The sequence below is a fragment of the Leishmania martiniquensis genome, chromosome 3 (genome assembly GCF_017916325.1).
Source record: "Leishmania martiniquensis isolate LSCM1 chromosome 3, whole genome shotgun sequence".
In the NCBI taxonomy this organism is placed as follows: Eukaryota; Euglenozoa; class Kinetoplastea; order Trypanosomatida; family Trypanosomatidae; genus Leishmania; species Leishmania martiniquensis.
This window is the reverse complement of record NC_090138.1, coordinates 369809-385000: the sequence shown is the minus strand read 5'-3', so window position 1 is coordinate 385000 and position 15192 is coordinate 369809. Positions and strand designations below refer to the sequence as shown.

At 58.4% G+C, this 15192-nt stretch overlaps 5 protein-coding genes across 5 annotated transcripts; 4 read left to right on the top strand and 1 right to left on the bottom strand.

Moving 5' to 3' along the window:
• Positions 1 to 82: 82 nt before the first annotated feature.
• LSCM1_08137 (uncharacterized protein) lies at positions 83 to 2716 on the bottom strand (the record flags this gene model as incomplete). The annotated part of the gene is made up of 1 exon (XM_067325477.1): positions 83 to 2716. One exon carries the CDS (start codon positions 2714 to 2716, stop codon positions 83 to 85), a length of 2634 nt encoding a protein of 877 aa, XP_067181582.1.
• Positions 2717 to 7410: 4694 nt separating this feature from the next.
• Positions 7411 to 8652, top strand: LSCM1_08136 (uncharacterized protein; the record flags this gene model as incomplete). The annotated part of the gene is made up of 1 exon (XM_067325476.1): positions 7411 to 8652. The coding sequence occupies one exon, from the start codon at positions 7411 to 7413 to the stop codon at positions 8650 to 8652; it is 1242 nt and encodes a 413-aa protein (XP_067181581.1).
• Positions 8653 to 9378: 726 nt separating this feature from the next.
• On the top strand, positions 9379 to 10356 carry LSCM1_08135 (uncharacterized protein; the record flags this gene model as incomplete). Its single annotated transcript, XM_067325475.1, has 1 exon — positions 9379 to 10356. The coding sequence occupies one exon, from the start codon at positions 9379 to 9381 to the stop codon at positions 10354 to 10356; it is 978 nt and encodes a 325-aa protein (XP_067181580.1).
• Positions 10357 to 10883: 527 nt separating this feature from the next.
• On the top strand, positions 10884 to 11198 carry LSCM1_08134 (uncharacterized protein; the record flags this gene model as incomplete). Its single annotated transcript, XM_067325474.1, has 1 exon — positions 10884 to 11198. One exon carries the CDS (start codon positions 10884 to 10886, stop codon positions 11196 to 11198), a length of 315 nt encoding a protein of 104 aa, XP_067181579.1.
• Positions 11199 to 11835: 637 nt separating this feature from the next.
• LSCM1_08133 (uncharacterized protein) lies at positions 11836 to 13755 on the top strand (the record flags this gene model as incomplete). The annotated part of the gene is made up of 1 exon (XM_067325473.1): positions 11836 to 13755. The coding sequence occupies one exon, from the start codon at positions 11836 to 11838 to the stop codon at positions 13753 to 13755; it is 1920 nt and encodes a 639-aa protein (XP_067181578.1).
• Between the last annotated feature and the right edge of the window lie 1437 nt (positions 13756 to 15192).

Here is a 15192-nt window from a genome sequence, read left to right as displayed (position 1 = left end):
GAAAAGGCACCGCCAGGTCGTCGGCAGCGCGCCGCGTCACCCCCGTGTCGTACCGCCGTCGTCGGCGAAATTGCGTGATAGCTCATCCGCGGGGTTCACCTGGCCGGCGATGTAAAAGAACACCACCTGCACGCGCTCGGTAGAGGGCCGTCGTGTACGCGTACAGGCGGTTCAGGCAGTACCCTCTGCCGATGCCGCCGAAGCCGTTGTGCTTCCGCTGCGCCCGCACAATCGCAAAGTGGTCCGTGACCACCGCCATGCGCATGGTCTGGCCCCTTCTCGCGACCAGCCCGTGCGCCATCAGGTACTGCAGGCACAGCATCGCGGCCCGTGGCTCCGCGTGCGCCGAGTGCTTGGCGGTGAAGTATTCGTCGTTCGGCAGCGGGTCCGGCACCCGCGTGCGTGGCGAGCCTTCGCCGACGCGACCTTTCGGGTGCAAGCCCGTGACCCACCTCTGCTGCAGGGCGTCGGTGGTGCCGTTCGCGTACCGCACCACCGCTCCCCACCCGTCGGCCGACGCGTCCGTGAAGCAGATGGCGTCGTACGTGCCATCCTCGTAGGTGGCCGCGGTCCTGTCCGCGATCGTCCACCACTCGTTCTCGACCAGGCGTCCGCCGACCGATTGGAGGCACGCGAGGACGTTCGACCCCACATAGGGCACCTCGTCGTCCCAATCCCGGCCGCGCTCCACGAGCCGAAACATGGCTCGGTACGCCTGCTGCAAGGGGAACGCCTCCGCCGGGTTCAGGCGCGTCGTGTGCATGGCGTACATGACCAGCGACGCCAGGGACGCGAAAGACCGGCATGAGAAGCGCGTCGCTCGGAGCGCCAGTTTCAACTTGGACACCGTCTTGAGCGCGTTGCGTACCACCCGCTCGTTCCCGTTCCAATGGAAGTCCTCTCCCAGGAACGTGTTGTCGGCCCGTGCCAAGGATAGCAGCTCCTCGTCCGACATGGCCGCCACGGTCTCCCGATCCGGGGAGGTGAGGAGGTTCGCCGTCCGGATGCGGGCTAGGATGCGCCGCACCGCGGATAGAAACGCACGCTCCTGCCCCTCGCGCGCCGCGATGAGCATGTTGTCGATCATGGTGAAGACCGTCACTGGTGTGTCGATGTCCACGATCGTCCATGTCACCGCCTGCCCCACCGCTACGCTCCATCGTGCGCCGGTGGGCAGCGTGCAGCACCGGTAGGGGACATGGTCGCGTGCGCGGAACAGAAACGTGTTCCGCATCTCCTCCGGCAAGGGGATGGCGTCGTAGAACGCCACAAAGTCGAGCTGGAACATGTACCGCGCGTAGCGGAGCTCCTGGCGCCGCCACTGGCGGGTCGGATGCTCCACCTTCGGCAGCTCCTGCTTCGAGACCAGGGCGTTGAGGTGCGGCTCGGTGATCAGCCGTCGTCGGCCTTTCATCTCTGGGACAGAGAACGTGTTCACCCCGCGCACGCCCTCCGGCAGCGGCCGGCGCGAGGCTGGGTGGCGAGGTTGCCAGTCGCAACGCTCGAACTTCCCCATCTCCACCGCTCTCAGAACGTCCGCGAGCGGCAGGGACGCCGTCTTCACCGTGCGTGAAGTGCGCAGGCCCACGAACCGCCTCGGGTTCATGTATTGGATGGCCTGCTCCAGGAACCGCTTCGTGCGGCTGTGCGCCGTGGGCATTTCCCGCACGGCCGCCAGGTCCAGCGGCGTGGTGTGCTTCAGGTGCAGGGGCCACTGCCGCGCGTCGGGCAGCGTCGCCACCGGTGGCAGCCCCTGCATGCGGCGCGTCTCCGCATACAGCTCCGCGTCCGACACCCCCAGGCTCTTCGCCGTCGGTGCCTCCCATCCTAGCTGGTCAATCCTAGGAGGACTTGCGCGGCGCTTTCCTGCGCGGCAACGGCCTCCTTCGTTGGCTGGAGGCCATAGCCCAGGTACCGCTTGAGCGTGTCCGCTCGCGTGTGGCCGGTGATCCGCATGAGGCCCGCCTCGGATACGCCGTTCGCTGCCAGGTAACGGGCGGCGCCCTTCCGGATGGACGGGAGGGCCGCCGCAGGGTTCACGCGGCGCAGCGCTGCTCGCACCTGATCGCGGAGGCTCGTCACGTCCGCAAACAGGCGCTGCGTTGGGCCTCGGCTCCTCAGCAGCTTCAGCAGCAGGGCCGCGTCCTCTCGCTGCAATCGCGTCCCTATCGCATAGGGCCCGCGGAACCTCGCACCCTTTCCATAGCGGATCGTGATACTCACTGAGGCCGTCGGCGAGCTCTCCGAGAGTGTGGAGATGTGCACGTCCTTTGTCAGGAGTGTCCCCAGGTCGCCCGCTCGTGCGGCGCAGTGCCACGCCAGCTTCAGGAAGAGCGCGGCGCGCGGGTGGGTGCGGCAGAGCTCCCTGTAGGCCCTCTGCATCTCCTCCACCCGCAGCGGGGCGGGTGGGTGCGTCTCCGACTCCTTCTCGAAGCGCCTCGTCGCGGTGGCCGCCGCCCGGAACTCCGGTGAGGTCGACAAATCGTATCCGTCCGCCTGGTTTGTGTACAGGGGGAGGTTCAGCAGCGCGCCCTTGACGGACGCCAGGGCCTTGGAGATGGTGGGCCACTGCCAGTTCCGCGCCCGAGCCGCTCGCACGATCAGGTGGATGACCGCCTTTGCCAGGTCGCAGTCCAGCAGGTCGCTCGGCATCGACCGCAGTTCTCGCAACCAGCGTATGTGGCCCGCGCGGACCTCCGGCGACACCGCGGCCCATGCCACCGCGCTGACGTGTGGGGGCCTGTCCGGGTAGATGTACCACCCTCGTGGGCAGGCGCGCCCCCCAGCTCGCCCGCCGTCCCCGTTTTTTAGGGGGAGCGCCGTCTCTCCGTAGAGCGCCGCGTGCTGCTCATGGAGAAGTTCTCCGGGCGCCGTGTCGGGCGGCGTGGTGCTCAGCCCGTCCTCCTCTGCTCGTCCCGCGTCCGCCAGGAAGGGGTCCTTCGCGTGGGTGCCCCTCGGGGCACCAGCTTCCGCGGCCTGCCGGCCGACCGTTGGCGCTGCCAACGTGCGCGAGTCCTCTGCCTGCTCCGCTGCCTCGGCTGCCCGCGGAGGCGCCACCGTGTACACGCCGACCGTCGCCTCGCGCGGTTTCGCCGTCACCGCATAGTGGCCCTCATATGCTCCCTCGGCGCCGACGCCGTTCCTGTGAACCGCGCCCCGAGTTGGAACACCCAACCTCCTCTGAGGCACCGCGGCAGGCCAGCGTGCGCGACTCCCTGCACAATCAGGAAGTGCTTCGATGTGTCGGACAGCGCGGACTCGTCCAGCAGGCGGGCCTTCCCGTTGCGCGTCGGTTTTCCATACGGGTGCACAGAGAAGCCCATGCGCACCAGGGCGTTCGCCACGTCGGCGGGTTTGCCGGCATCGAATCCGTACGCTCTGGCGCGCCTGCACATCGCCCCCACGGCGAAGGACCGGTGTGCGCCGTCCGCAAAGTTCGCGAGCGCCGATGCCGTGAGCATGTAGCGCAGTTTGCGCCGCGCGGCGGCTGTGGCGGCCGCGTCGTGCGCCTCTATCAGCTCCTCGACACTCCACGCGTGGCCGCCCTCCAGCTCTGGCTCCTCCTGTCGAGGCGCCGTGGTGGGTGGGGGGGCGGGTGATGGCCGCTGCTCCAGCTCCTTCCGCATGGCCGCCGTAAAGGTCTCGGCGGACATCCTCTCCTGCGTAGCGCGGATGAGGAAGCGGCGCAGTCGGCCCGGCAGGGTGGAGGCATCGCCGATGGGGCAGGCGTAGTGGTGGGAGAAGAACGATGCCACCATGTACAGCCCACAGTCCTCACTGCCGCGAGCCTGTCTCGCGCAGTATCCGTTGTGGATAGCAAGGCGTGGCCACATCGCCTGCAGACCCCGACGCAAGTCGCGTTGTACAGGGTCCGACGGGGCGGAATCAAAGACCGTGAGCGCGTAGGTGCGCTTACCCTCGGCCCGTGTCAGCACCCCCGCAATCCAGTGGTGCCGGATAAAAAGGGGAAAGTAAAGGACCCCGTGCTTCCGCACCGAGTCCTGAATGCGCGCGATGTGCTGCTGAGTTAGGTTAGGCAACGTGTCGCACGGTAGTACTTTCCCTGGTGGGAGGTAGCGCTGAAGAATCGCGTCCAGTTCCCTGTTGGACGTCTTCCCCGCGCGCAAGTCCCCACCCCACAGTTCCTCTGTGGAGGGCCGGCCCTTCTTCAGGACGCTGTCTTCGTCCCGGCAAGGCCTTCTCAGTTTTTTGTACTTGGGTCGGCCTTGTCCCGTACCGCGCTGGCCGGCTCGTTGGGCCCCACCCCACCGCCATGCCACATGATCTGCGGTGGCGGCTGGCGCGCCCCTCGGCTGCGGTACCCCCCGCTCTTCCGTGCGGGCTGCTGCGGCGGTTCTCGTGGCTAGCTCTGCCGCTGCGAGTGCTTGGCGTACGCCTCCATCTGCTTCTGGAGCTGGTCCATCTGTTGCTCCAGCGCTGTGTAGTCGGCTGCCGCCATCTGCTGTCCGTCCGGACCGTAAATGGGTGCGTAGCCTCCCCCAAGGATGATCAGTGGCTTCGTTGCCCGGAGCAACTTCGCCGCTTCGCTGTCCATGTCCGACGGCTGGTCGCCCCCTCCTTGTAGCCCTGTCGCTGTACTCTCGAGCAGGCGATAGTTCTCCTGGTCCAGTTCCCTTGTCGGGAACAGCGGGTATTCCAGACGCAAGATGCGCTCGGCATATGTGTCGGCGAAGTCCCCGTAGAGGCGCTTTGCCAGGTGCCAGTTGTGGTAGACCGTTTGCTGGAAGGATGGGGCATGTACCATCAGGTGGGTGAGTTCCAGTGTGGCCTTATCCCGGTCTCCCGAGAAGATGGTGTATGCTGCCAGCATCGTTTCCACCGGGGTCAGCGAACGGGATCGTGCCCGGACGATAAAGCTCTGTCGAATCCGCTCTTCCGTCTCGTCCTCGTCGATCTCCTTCAGCATCCTAGTCCGTGCGCGTTCCACCTGTCGCATGGGGACCTTCCAGGGATAGATTTTACACTCGGAGTCGAACCCGATGGTGCTCACAATACGTCCCTGGTCGCCCGCGCTCCCCTCGGTGACTGCTCTCTCCATCACCTCCATCAGCACACTCGCCCTGGCACGAAACGTTTCCTCGTCGACGGCCCCCATCTCCCTGAGGCGTCCCAGGTTCTCGATGCATTGCCGCACCTCTTCTGCCTTCGAATGTTTAATGTTCAAGGACATGGTTCACAGTGATGGTTGGATGTAGGGAGTCAATACGAATCGTTTTTTCCCCCGAAACTATTGTGTGAAAGGCGATGGTGGCGTGGAGGGCGAGAGGGCTTCGCTGCTTCACCAGGTATCCACCGTTTGCGTGCAGAGCACTCATGCGTGTGCAGGAGAGACGGTGGGAAACGCAGGGGGAGAGGTAGAGTCATCATCCCGCGCACACAAGGTGGCGTCCACGCGTGTCCGGTGCCGTGCAGCCTGGTCGGCGAGCCGGGCCTCCGGTTCACCTCCGCCCCATCTGGCGGGGCAAAAACGCATCGAGCTCTGTTGTCCGATTGGCGCGCGCACCCTATATTACCCGACACGCTCTAACCTCGCACGGTTGAGCTTTTGATTGAAAAAGTACGGGAGATGCGTCGATTGGAGAACAGGGTTGAGAGGGATTGCTCGTTGATGCTTGCACGTGCCTAAAGAGGCCGAAAGGCTGATGTCAGAAGAAAAGCATGCAGGCACTCGGTGAGCGAAGTGATCAGCGCGCACAAAGGCGCAGGTTACAATGTTAGCTGGTTTACGTACTCATGGGGCAGTGAAGACAGTGCGGAGACAGAGGGGAAAACGCTGGAGAGCATAAACCATCTGAAGGAGAGCAGTGATGGTCATCGAGGCCGAATTTATGCTAGTAGGGTCTTTCCCTTGGGAGGAGAAAAGGGGGGCGAATGAAGAAAGCTGGAGGGAACTGCTAACAGCCACACTGAGATCTGTTGTTTGAAGTATTGCTTGGTGTAGCTTCTCGAAAATTGCAATGTTAAGTGTTAGGGAATGTGTGGCCGTGGGTGAAAACGCGCGTGAGGAGAGAAGAGCAGGTGAAGAATTCGCCAGAAAATCGCAAGTATGCTTTAAAAAAGGTAAAGGAAAAGGGAGACGGCGAGATGCATGTGGCATTCGGTGGCCTTGGTAGAAAGAAGGTAGTGAGAAGGTCTTTACTTTCACCATGTTGGAGAAGTCGAAGCTAGCATGTAGCTGTGCTTTGAGGCGTTGGATCGGACTTCGATCCGGTAAGCGCTACCGGTCGCTCTCGTACTGCAGGCCGCGGGCCTCACTTTGCGAGGGGTGCTCAGAACTCGCCCCCGAGCGCCAAGATACACGGGAAGCTTGATCTGCCTACTCTAAGTTGAGTCAAGGAGTGAGCTATCATTCACAACTGCCGTGCGCCAACGCACCTCAGGTTTAAGGCGCAACACGTCGCTTCTGAAGCCGTCTTTGGGCAAGCAACCAAAGGATACCGCCGTGGATTCCCAGGGCGGGGGGAGGCGCGGATCCCCGTAGGTTCGTTAAATTGTGGCAGTGGAATGCGCTGCCCAAGTTTGTCGATGGCGGTAGAAGTGGTCATCCTATGTCGCCCAGGCGCGGTATGCGCTCCTCTCTCACACGACCTTCATTTGCCTGAGCCACTGTCAACCTTTGTTTTGGTGCGCTTTTAATGGAAAGGTAGGCCGGAAACCTGCGGAGGCGGCTGGTGGCTTACAGGGTGCCTGGAGTGCCGTCCTGTTTTCATCACGATGGCATTAGCCACAAAATGCTGTCGACATAAACGTTTTTTTTTCGGGCATCTTGAGAATACAATTCTGTCAGTGCACATTGTGCAGCTTGTGTATGTTGAACTGATCCCACGTGCATCTTGGTTGATGTCGAAACCGCGCTTGAATTCTCGTTGACACTGTAGTTATCTGCAACTCCGGTGAAGTAAAGCCAAGGACGATCTGTAGCTGATTCGACCCCCATACTCATGGCAAAAGAGCACAGCGGCGTGGTCGACTTAGCGGGAGGGCGCGATGCAACATAGTGCATGAAGGGCGCAGGAAAGCCTGTGTAGGGCAATTATACTCCGATATGCTCTGGGCTCATATTATCCACGAGGAAGCCCAAATGGATCAGGCTTCTGTTGTTGCAATCGTGTGTGAGCTCGAGGTATAAATTGATGTCGCGCTTTCCTTACTGAGTCTCCCGACGCAGACATGCTTCATGAAGCATTTTAGTTCATGGATGTACCTGGGCGTAATGGGAATAGTGCTATCCCTGGCGCCGTTGCCTATGTAATATGCTTGCCCTCTTTGATCAACTATCGTGGCCTGTCACTGTCCTCTGTTGTTTGTCTCTCATACTACATTTCGCGTGCAATTTATGTCTCTCTGGGTAGACTGTGAAAAACATCTTCACGTTGCGAAAGCGAAAGCATGGCCTCTTACGGTGTCACGGACAGTCCCGATACTGTGGACTACAAAACGAAATGCTGTTGCCGAACAACGGATAATGTCTACTATGTTGTTCCGAAAGAATATTTTCGCCTCAACCAGAGCTTGGCGCGGCGCAAGCTTTTATTAGCGGAGCCATTCCCTGTCCCAGTTGATGGCAAAACGTTGGATCACTTACTCGTCCTCCTCGAGAAGGCTACTATTCTTTCTGCCCAGGTCGTGGAGGGCGAGACCAAAGGTAGCAACAACGAGCGCCCTGAGTGGATGCGGGACCTGAACAAGCGTCAGCAAAAGTTTGTCTGCGGATGCCTTGGCATTACCTCGTGGGACGGTAAGGACATTCCGTTCTACGTCGAAACGATGCCGAAGATCAATGATGTTGTGTGGGTGAAGATCACGCAAGTCAACGACACATCTGCTGTAGTGCAGCTCCTCGAGTACGGGAAGCGCGAGGGCATTATTCCGTACACGGAGGTGACTAGGCGCCGTGTCCGCTCCATGGGCAAGTTGATCAAGGTAGGCCGCACGGAGCCGGCACAGGTGATCCGCATTGACAAGGACAAAGGTTACATTGACTTGTCAAAGAAGCTGGTGACACCGAACGAGGCGAAGGCGTGTGAAGCACATTTTCGTCAGGGAAACGAAGTTCGCTCCATCGTCTGTCACGTTGCGGAGTTGTGCGATATTCCTGCCATGGAAGCAATGGAAATGATTGCCTATCCTCTGTACCAACGCGAGCCTGGCAAGCACGCATGGACGTGGCTTTATGAACTGAACCAAACGGAAGATGTCGAACGCATTCTCGGCCCCCTGAAGCTTGAAAAATCTGTGTCTGACTGTCTGATGACCACGCTGAAGAATGCAATGCGCTTGAAGGTGCTGACACTGTTTGCGGAAGTTGAGATCACCTGCTTCGCATGTGATGGTGTGGAGGCTATCCGGGACGTGCTGATGCTCGGCCGCAGCTATGGTGAAGGCAGCGAACCTCAGATACACCTCTCAGTAAACATTATCGGCCCTCCTAAGTATGGCATACGTGCACGCACCGACATGAAGGAAGAAGGTATCCAGCGGATGAAGGAGGCCATCGAGGCAATGACAGCAGAAATCAAGAAGCGCGGTGGCCAGCTGAAAGTGGTGACGCCTCCACAGCCTCACGGCGACGCAGACGAGGGCAAGAAGGGCTTTGATGCAGACGACGACGATGATGATGATGCGGACTAATACTGCGGCCGAAGAGAAGAGCTCTGCCAAGGAAAAAAGGTGAAGCAAGAGAGCAATATCATAAGTGTAAGTAAGGGCTAACGAAGAGACTGGAAAAATGATTGATGTGAAGGTTCACTTCTTGTTCGTGAAAAGCACCTGGACGCAACTTTTTCGTTCATAAGGAAGGATCAAGAGTGTAATCGCTATTTTTTCTCCGTTTTCGAGTGCTTTCGTGCCGTGAAATGCTGCGTAGCTTAATGCTGAGAAAGGTATGAAATCGACAGCGTCAACAGCGATGGGAAAGAAAGGCGATAATGCTGTGAGGGGAGACTCTGGGAGAGTTGTAACGGTAGCGGCAGCTGCTACTCTCCTCTTGATTGCGTGAAGGATGGCCTGTTTGTCAGAGTGTCTGTAGAGAGGGCACCACAGGCTGTATCGTAGGTGGAGCTGAAGAAAGCGCTGCCTTTTATTTGTATAGCGGCGCGCCTTGTCAAATAATGTGGCGGTAGGCAACTTTACCGGCAGCAGCAGGCATGAAAAAAATATGTGCTTCTCACGAGGCCTTTATCTGGCTTTGATCCTCTCTCTCCCTCTTTCTGATACTGCCGTTGAGTCCTGCTTTCTGTTTTTTTTATGCGTCTTATAACCTGAATTCGTCAGGGTTCTTAGCTCCGCTTTCGTAGCACGTCGATTACTCTCTCAGATTGGCGCTCCCAACCTACCAATCCTACGGTGTGCGACAAAATGCCATCAGGTGGAGAAGGCAAGGTGCAGCTGGTCAATATCGACGAGATAGATGCCGTAACTGGCTTCAAGAAAGCTGAACTGTACATTTGGAATGCGTACAGCGCTGCGTTCCTCACCGAGGGAGTTGAGCCGGAAACAGATGTTGAAACATGGATCGATGATTTCTGTCTAAAGTCCGAGGAGAACGGCGTTGCCTTTGATCGCAACTTTGTGAAGTCTGTCTGCACGCTGGGAATCTATGCGGGTCCACGTGATGAGTTCCAACAAAGGTCTGGCTGCGGTAAGGCCATTTATGTGACGGGTGACACATATGACGGAGAGTTTTTCGAAGGCAAAAAGCATGGACGGGGTCAGTACACGTTTGTCAGCAAGGGCCGTAGCGAGGCCGACCGACTTGTCTCGAAAGAAGTTGAGCTGCTTGCAAAGGAGGGCCAGGATGCTCAAGCGATGACAGCTGAAATCGCTGCCAAGCTTCAGCTCGGCCGCCATATCGTAGAGGGGATTCTGCTGTATGGACAGCGTCCATGTTACCACGGTGACTACGTGCGCGGAAAGCGTACCGGGCGTGGAGTCATGAAGAACAAAGACGGGACCCTCTACAAGGGGGAATTTCTAGAAAACAAGCGTCACGGACAGGGTGTTTTCTACTATCTTAACGGCGATGTATACTCCGGTAACTGGAAGGCCGGAGCGAAGGACGGTTATGGAACGTACCACTTCGCGGACGGGAATGAGTACCGTGGAGAGTGGGTTCAGGGTAACTTTGTGCAAGGCCAGTGGATACTGCAAAGCGGATCCTACTATGAAGGCAAGTTCGATAAGAAGAACAGACCCCTCGACGACGCGGCCTCGATGCACTACCCTAGCATCGAAATGGCGCAGATGGGTGCGTTCAGGCGAGGTGTCTGGGCCCCAACGAGCTCGCTTCAGGTCTGCTCCGAGGTCCCTGTAGACGGGATGGCCTGGGCGGATTGAGGTAAAAATGGTGTTACTGCTACTGCCGCACGAGCAGCAATGTAGATAAGGTGTGCGTGAGGCTTTCGTTCCCCGTACTTGTTGCTCTCCATCTGCCGACCTCATCCTGATGTATGCGTGTATTTCATGTAAAAAGGCGCTTATGAGGTCAAGGAGTTCGGTGTTTTGGTGCTCACCACAATATGGATGGAGGAACGGTCTACCGCAAGGAGATCCTCGGAAGCGTTGTGCCTGACCCACAGCTCGCCATCGAAAGTCTATTTAGCATCTCACCGAGTGTAGCTAGTGGAGCTCCCAACTGACTGAAGGCATACTCTTTATCGCGTGAGAACGAGGCGTCATTGATGCTATCGCCTATCCTTTGGACTCCTCTGTCTTTTTCTGTATCTCTCTTGAACTCTGCTCATCTGAAACCATGCATTGCGTTGCGGTGAATTTGCCTCCTTGAGTGTTGCATGGGACGCACACATAGTTGCCTCACTCATCTGACTTTTTTTTGGCCATAAACCATTTCAGCGAGCCTCAAAATGGTCTATACCCGCTGGAAGTGCGATCGCATCCCTGTGCTGCAGCTGAAGCTGTTCACACAGGAATACAACATGATGGCAGTTGTCGGCCTGCTATCTATGGTGTTTCTATTCAAGCACGCAAGCTACTGTTCTGAGGAAACGGAGCGCAAGAACGGCTGGTGGGCTGGCTACCCGTATTGGCGCGACCCTATAGCGCGTCGCAACGAAGTCCGTTACAAGCAACTGATTAACAACAACGATGTGGATATTACTGACCCGAAGTGGACAGGGTGCTCGAAAGAGCAGCTGGAGCGCCTTCGCGCGATTGTTTGAGGAGAGCAAAGGTGGGCACCGAACCATGGCTGCAGCGGGCCGGCTGTCTGACAGCTGCGCTGCGTTCACTTCCACTTTTCTTCTCTGCTATCCGCTGCTGTGAGCGTGGTGGTAGTAAACACTCTCGAGCTGGGTGAGTCGCGCGTTCCTAGTTTTCTTGTCGCCCATCTTTGTTTAGGAACTAAGTAGGAACTATGTCACAAGTGTTGAGACGGGAAAAGGAAGAAGCTCGATGATAGGTTAACAAGTTGTCCCGGATAGCTAGCGAGACGTTCGCTCTGCGCAGAACCACGCTGGGCAACAGTGATGGTTTTCTCAGAGGAGCTCACGCTACAGCTCATGTGGACTGGCATATGCTGGATGCTGGTTGGGCGCACGCCAAGGGAGGGTAGTGGGGTAGTGAGGTGCATAGCAGGCTTCCAAAGCAGATTCGGGTAGGCTCGTTACTAAAGGGCCGCTTCGCGTATCCGTGTGCCCCATTCCTCTCCGCGTGTTTCAGCAGCTTTGCTGTGTGTACTCAATGCGCTCGCTTCTTTAGCCCACCTTGCAACCGTCACGTTGCGTCTTTTTTGTTCCCCTCTCTGGAGCGTCGCTATGTGCGCGAGCTGCGCGAACACGTGCACTTCTATTAGGAATCATGCGTGCCGGAAACGCTTTTCTTCTATTCGTCATTGTGTTGTGCCTCGTAATAACAGCGGGTAATGCCTCCGACTTTATCCCATCTCCCACCGTGCTTCCGAAGCACAGAAACATCACCAAAGTCACACTCTATGTGCGCTCCGCACGGATCTCTATTCCACTTGAGCGGATAGGCGGGAAGGATGTTTTCTTTGAGTACACAGGACGCTTTTATGAACAGGGTGGCAGCGGGCCCATGCTTCCCGGCCCAACGCTGAAGGTCAATCCTGGCGGCAGAATTCTCTTGACACTAGTGAATGACCTTGGAAAGGAGAGGTTGGCCAGGACGACAGGTCCGATGAACACCTTCCATGGTCCAAACATCACGAACGTGCACTTCCACGGCATGCACAGTGACCCCAAGCAAGACAACCCATTCAAAGTCGCACTCCCTGGTGAGAAGCTGGTATACAACATCATTGTTCCGACCGATCACGAGCGCGGCCTCCACTGGTATCATGCGCACTCTCACGGTGCTGTTTACTATCAGGTGATGAGTGGGCTGTTTGGGGCTATCGACGTGGGGGAGGGTGACTTGCTGAGAACCCCAGCGCACCCCTTTCACGGCTGGGACTCGGTGGTTCTCATGATACACCTTTATCGCCTGGAGAGCTCGACAAGATGCGACGGAACGCCTATTTCAGTGGTCGACGCCGCAATGGGCTCCCTCCTCCCGTTCAATCCACGCATTGTGGATCGCATGGGCAAGGAGTACGAGATGCCGGCAGATCTGTTTCTCGTAAACGGCCAGCATCGCCCAACAGTGAAACTGAAGCGTGGCCATCCAATGCTGCTGCGCATCGTGTTCGCTGCGGGCTCGTGCTACGTGAACATGTCACTGCCAAAGCAGTGCACCTTCCACGTGGCTGCCGTCGATGGCATACCGCTGGGCCGCACTGTCGAGGTGGTGGAGGGGTGGCAGTACTTCACAACAGCAACGCGACGCAGTCTGGTCGTCGTGTGCGAGGAGGAGGGTACGTATCCGGTGCATCACATGGACAGCGAATCAGACGTCATCTTCTACTTGAAGTCGGAGACCGTGAATCAGAAGGGTGGAGGTGTCGTTGCATTCCCCGTGACCATGCCCAAGTACTCTCCGGACTACTTGAATCTCACAGGTCGCAGCAGTTTCTACCGAGAGATCTCTTTCTCCCAGCGGAGCCTACCCCTGCAGAAGACGTACTATGTCCTCGGTCAGGGACCAAACTGCCAGTCGCTTCAAAACTCGTCGACGTGCCATCATGAGTCCTTCCAAGGCGAAATCGGCAGCAGCTTTGGGGGCTATCACGGCTTCATGGTGCCGCTGCGCACCGTTGTGACAGTCCGCGTGTACGGTGACCCGACCGACACGCGGCCGCATACCCTTCACTTGCATGTCAACCACTTTCAGTTTCTTTCCTTCGTCCCCCGCCGCGGGGGCCATCATGAGAACCACACCATGGCCATGTACGGCATACAAAGTGGCGAATTCCGTGACACCATCCCGATCTTGGACGGCGTCGCCACCATCCGCTGGCAGGCAGCGACGTACGAAGGTGAGGTGGTGTACCACTGCCATATCCTCAACCACGAGGATCGTGGCATGATGCTCTCCTACCTAGTCTACTCGCCTCTCAGCGACGAAGGCCAGGCTGTGTCGCGATACCAGCAGTCGCAAACGGGCGCGTTCTTCTCGCCCTGGCTTCACCGCTCGCAGGCATACATGGCTCTATGGGCGTTACTCCTCGCCTCCGTGGTGGCAGGTGGGTGGCTGTACTTGCGGCATCGAGGCATTCGCTCCTTTGCCGACGCTCAACACGCCTTCGATGCGCGATCAGACGCCGGCACACCGGGTGAGCGCATCCCTCTTCTCCAGCCTCGCGCGTCAGCGCATGTTTGAGGAAAAGGGGGTGGCCTCATTAGTACTCTATGGCTATCCTCCTTTCCGCCTTCCTCTCCAGGAAGTGTGTGTGTGTGTGTCTATGTGTCCGTGTAAAGATACGGACGCGATGTGGGGCTCGCGTGATACATGGATGCCGTTACTTTCGCACACCCGCAGGAGGTGGTGGGACACTTTCCTGGACCCCACACCACCTTCCCTTCTGCTGTAAGCTTTTTTCTTGTTTACTGTTCTTGCTTTTTTCTCTGATTGGGTGTTGGGAGGGAGGGACGGGCGGTTCGCTGGTGGCATTGCTATGGACGTTCAGCTCTCTCTCTTGCGCTCTCCCCTCCCCTCCTTTCCATCTCTCCTTCACCCATCATCTCTGCTTTCCCCTTAGCCTGCGACTGCTCCGTGCGCTGTCAGCAACGCGGCCGTACATGGCACCCCTTTCTCGCTGTTGATGTGCGAAGCTCCTTTTGTTCGCTCCTTTCTTGACAATTTTGGTGTATCCTCTCTCTCGTTCATTGCCGCAGCGCACAGGGGAGGGAGACTCCGCTCCGCTTCTCCCCCCCTTCTCTGCCTCGTCACACACGCGCGCACCCATCGCGTGAGGCGAGACATCCGCTGGCGCGCGTGATAGCACTGTGCCGACTCCGTCATTTGATCGCAGTCTCCGCCTGCAGCTCCGCCGACCGACCCCGCCTCGTAGCCTCAGCTACTACGCCGGCCATCACGTGAGGCGTCCTCCCTTTGGAGTGGCGCAGGCTCCCACACGAGTAGGCGGTGCGGGCCAGGCGGGGCACATGCGAATCGTGCTGGCACTTTGCCTATCATACGGCTGGTGTGAACGCCTTCACTGTGGGCAGGTCGGTATTTGCATCGCTGCTACGATGCAAGCCGCCGAGGTAAAATCTAGCGTCACTGGAATCGAGGGTGAAGCTTGCATATTCAATGCGCAGGAGCGGGCAGAGCTTTGTCTCGGGGATTCTGCGGTGGTGAAGTGGCACAGTGAGGCGCTGGCAGCGCCACTGCTGCTCAGCGTCAAGGTATCGCTTAGCAGCCGGCGCGGCGAGGGGCCACCTGCCAGTATGAGACTAGCAACGAGGGTGGCAGCAGCGCTGGAGAGAGAAGCACTGAGTGTCCTGTCAGAGCTGGCGCAGTGGTGGTCAAGGAAAAGCGGAAGCCCCACGATCGTCCGGAGTAGCAAGGGCATCAGGGAGCAGATGGTTTGGATGACAGCCTTGATTGTGATAAAAGTGGCAGCAGTATCCTATTCCCCAGGACAGCCCAGGAGTGCTGTGACGGCATCACGGCAGCGCTGCTCAGCCACTGCATCTGCAAGCCTTCTATGCTCTCCATTCATGGACAATATGGCCATATGCAGACCCACTAGGCAGCAATACTTCCACGTAGGTGCACTCGAGCACAGCCGCACGCTGATGCATGGTGACGAGT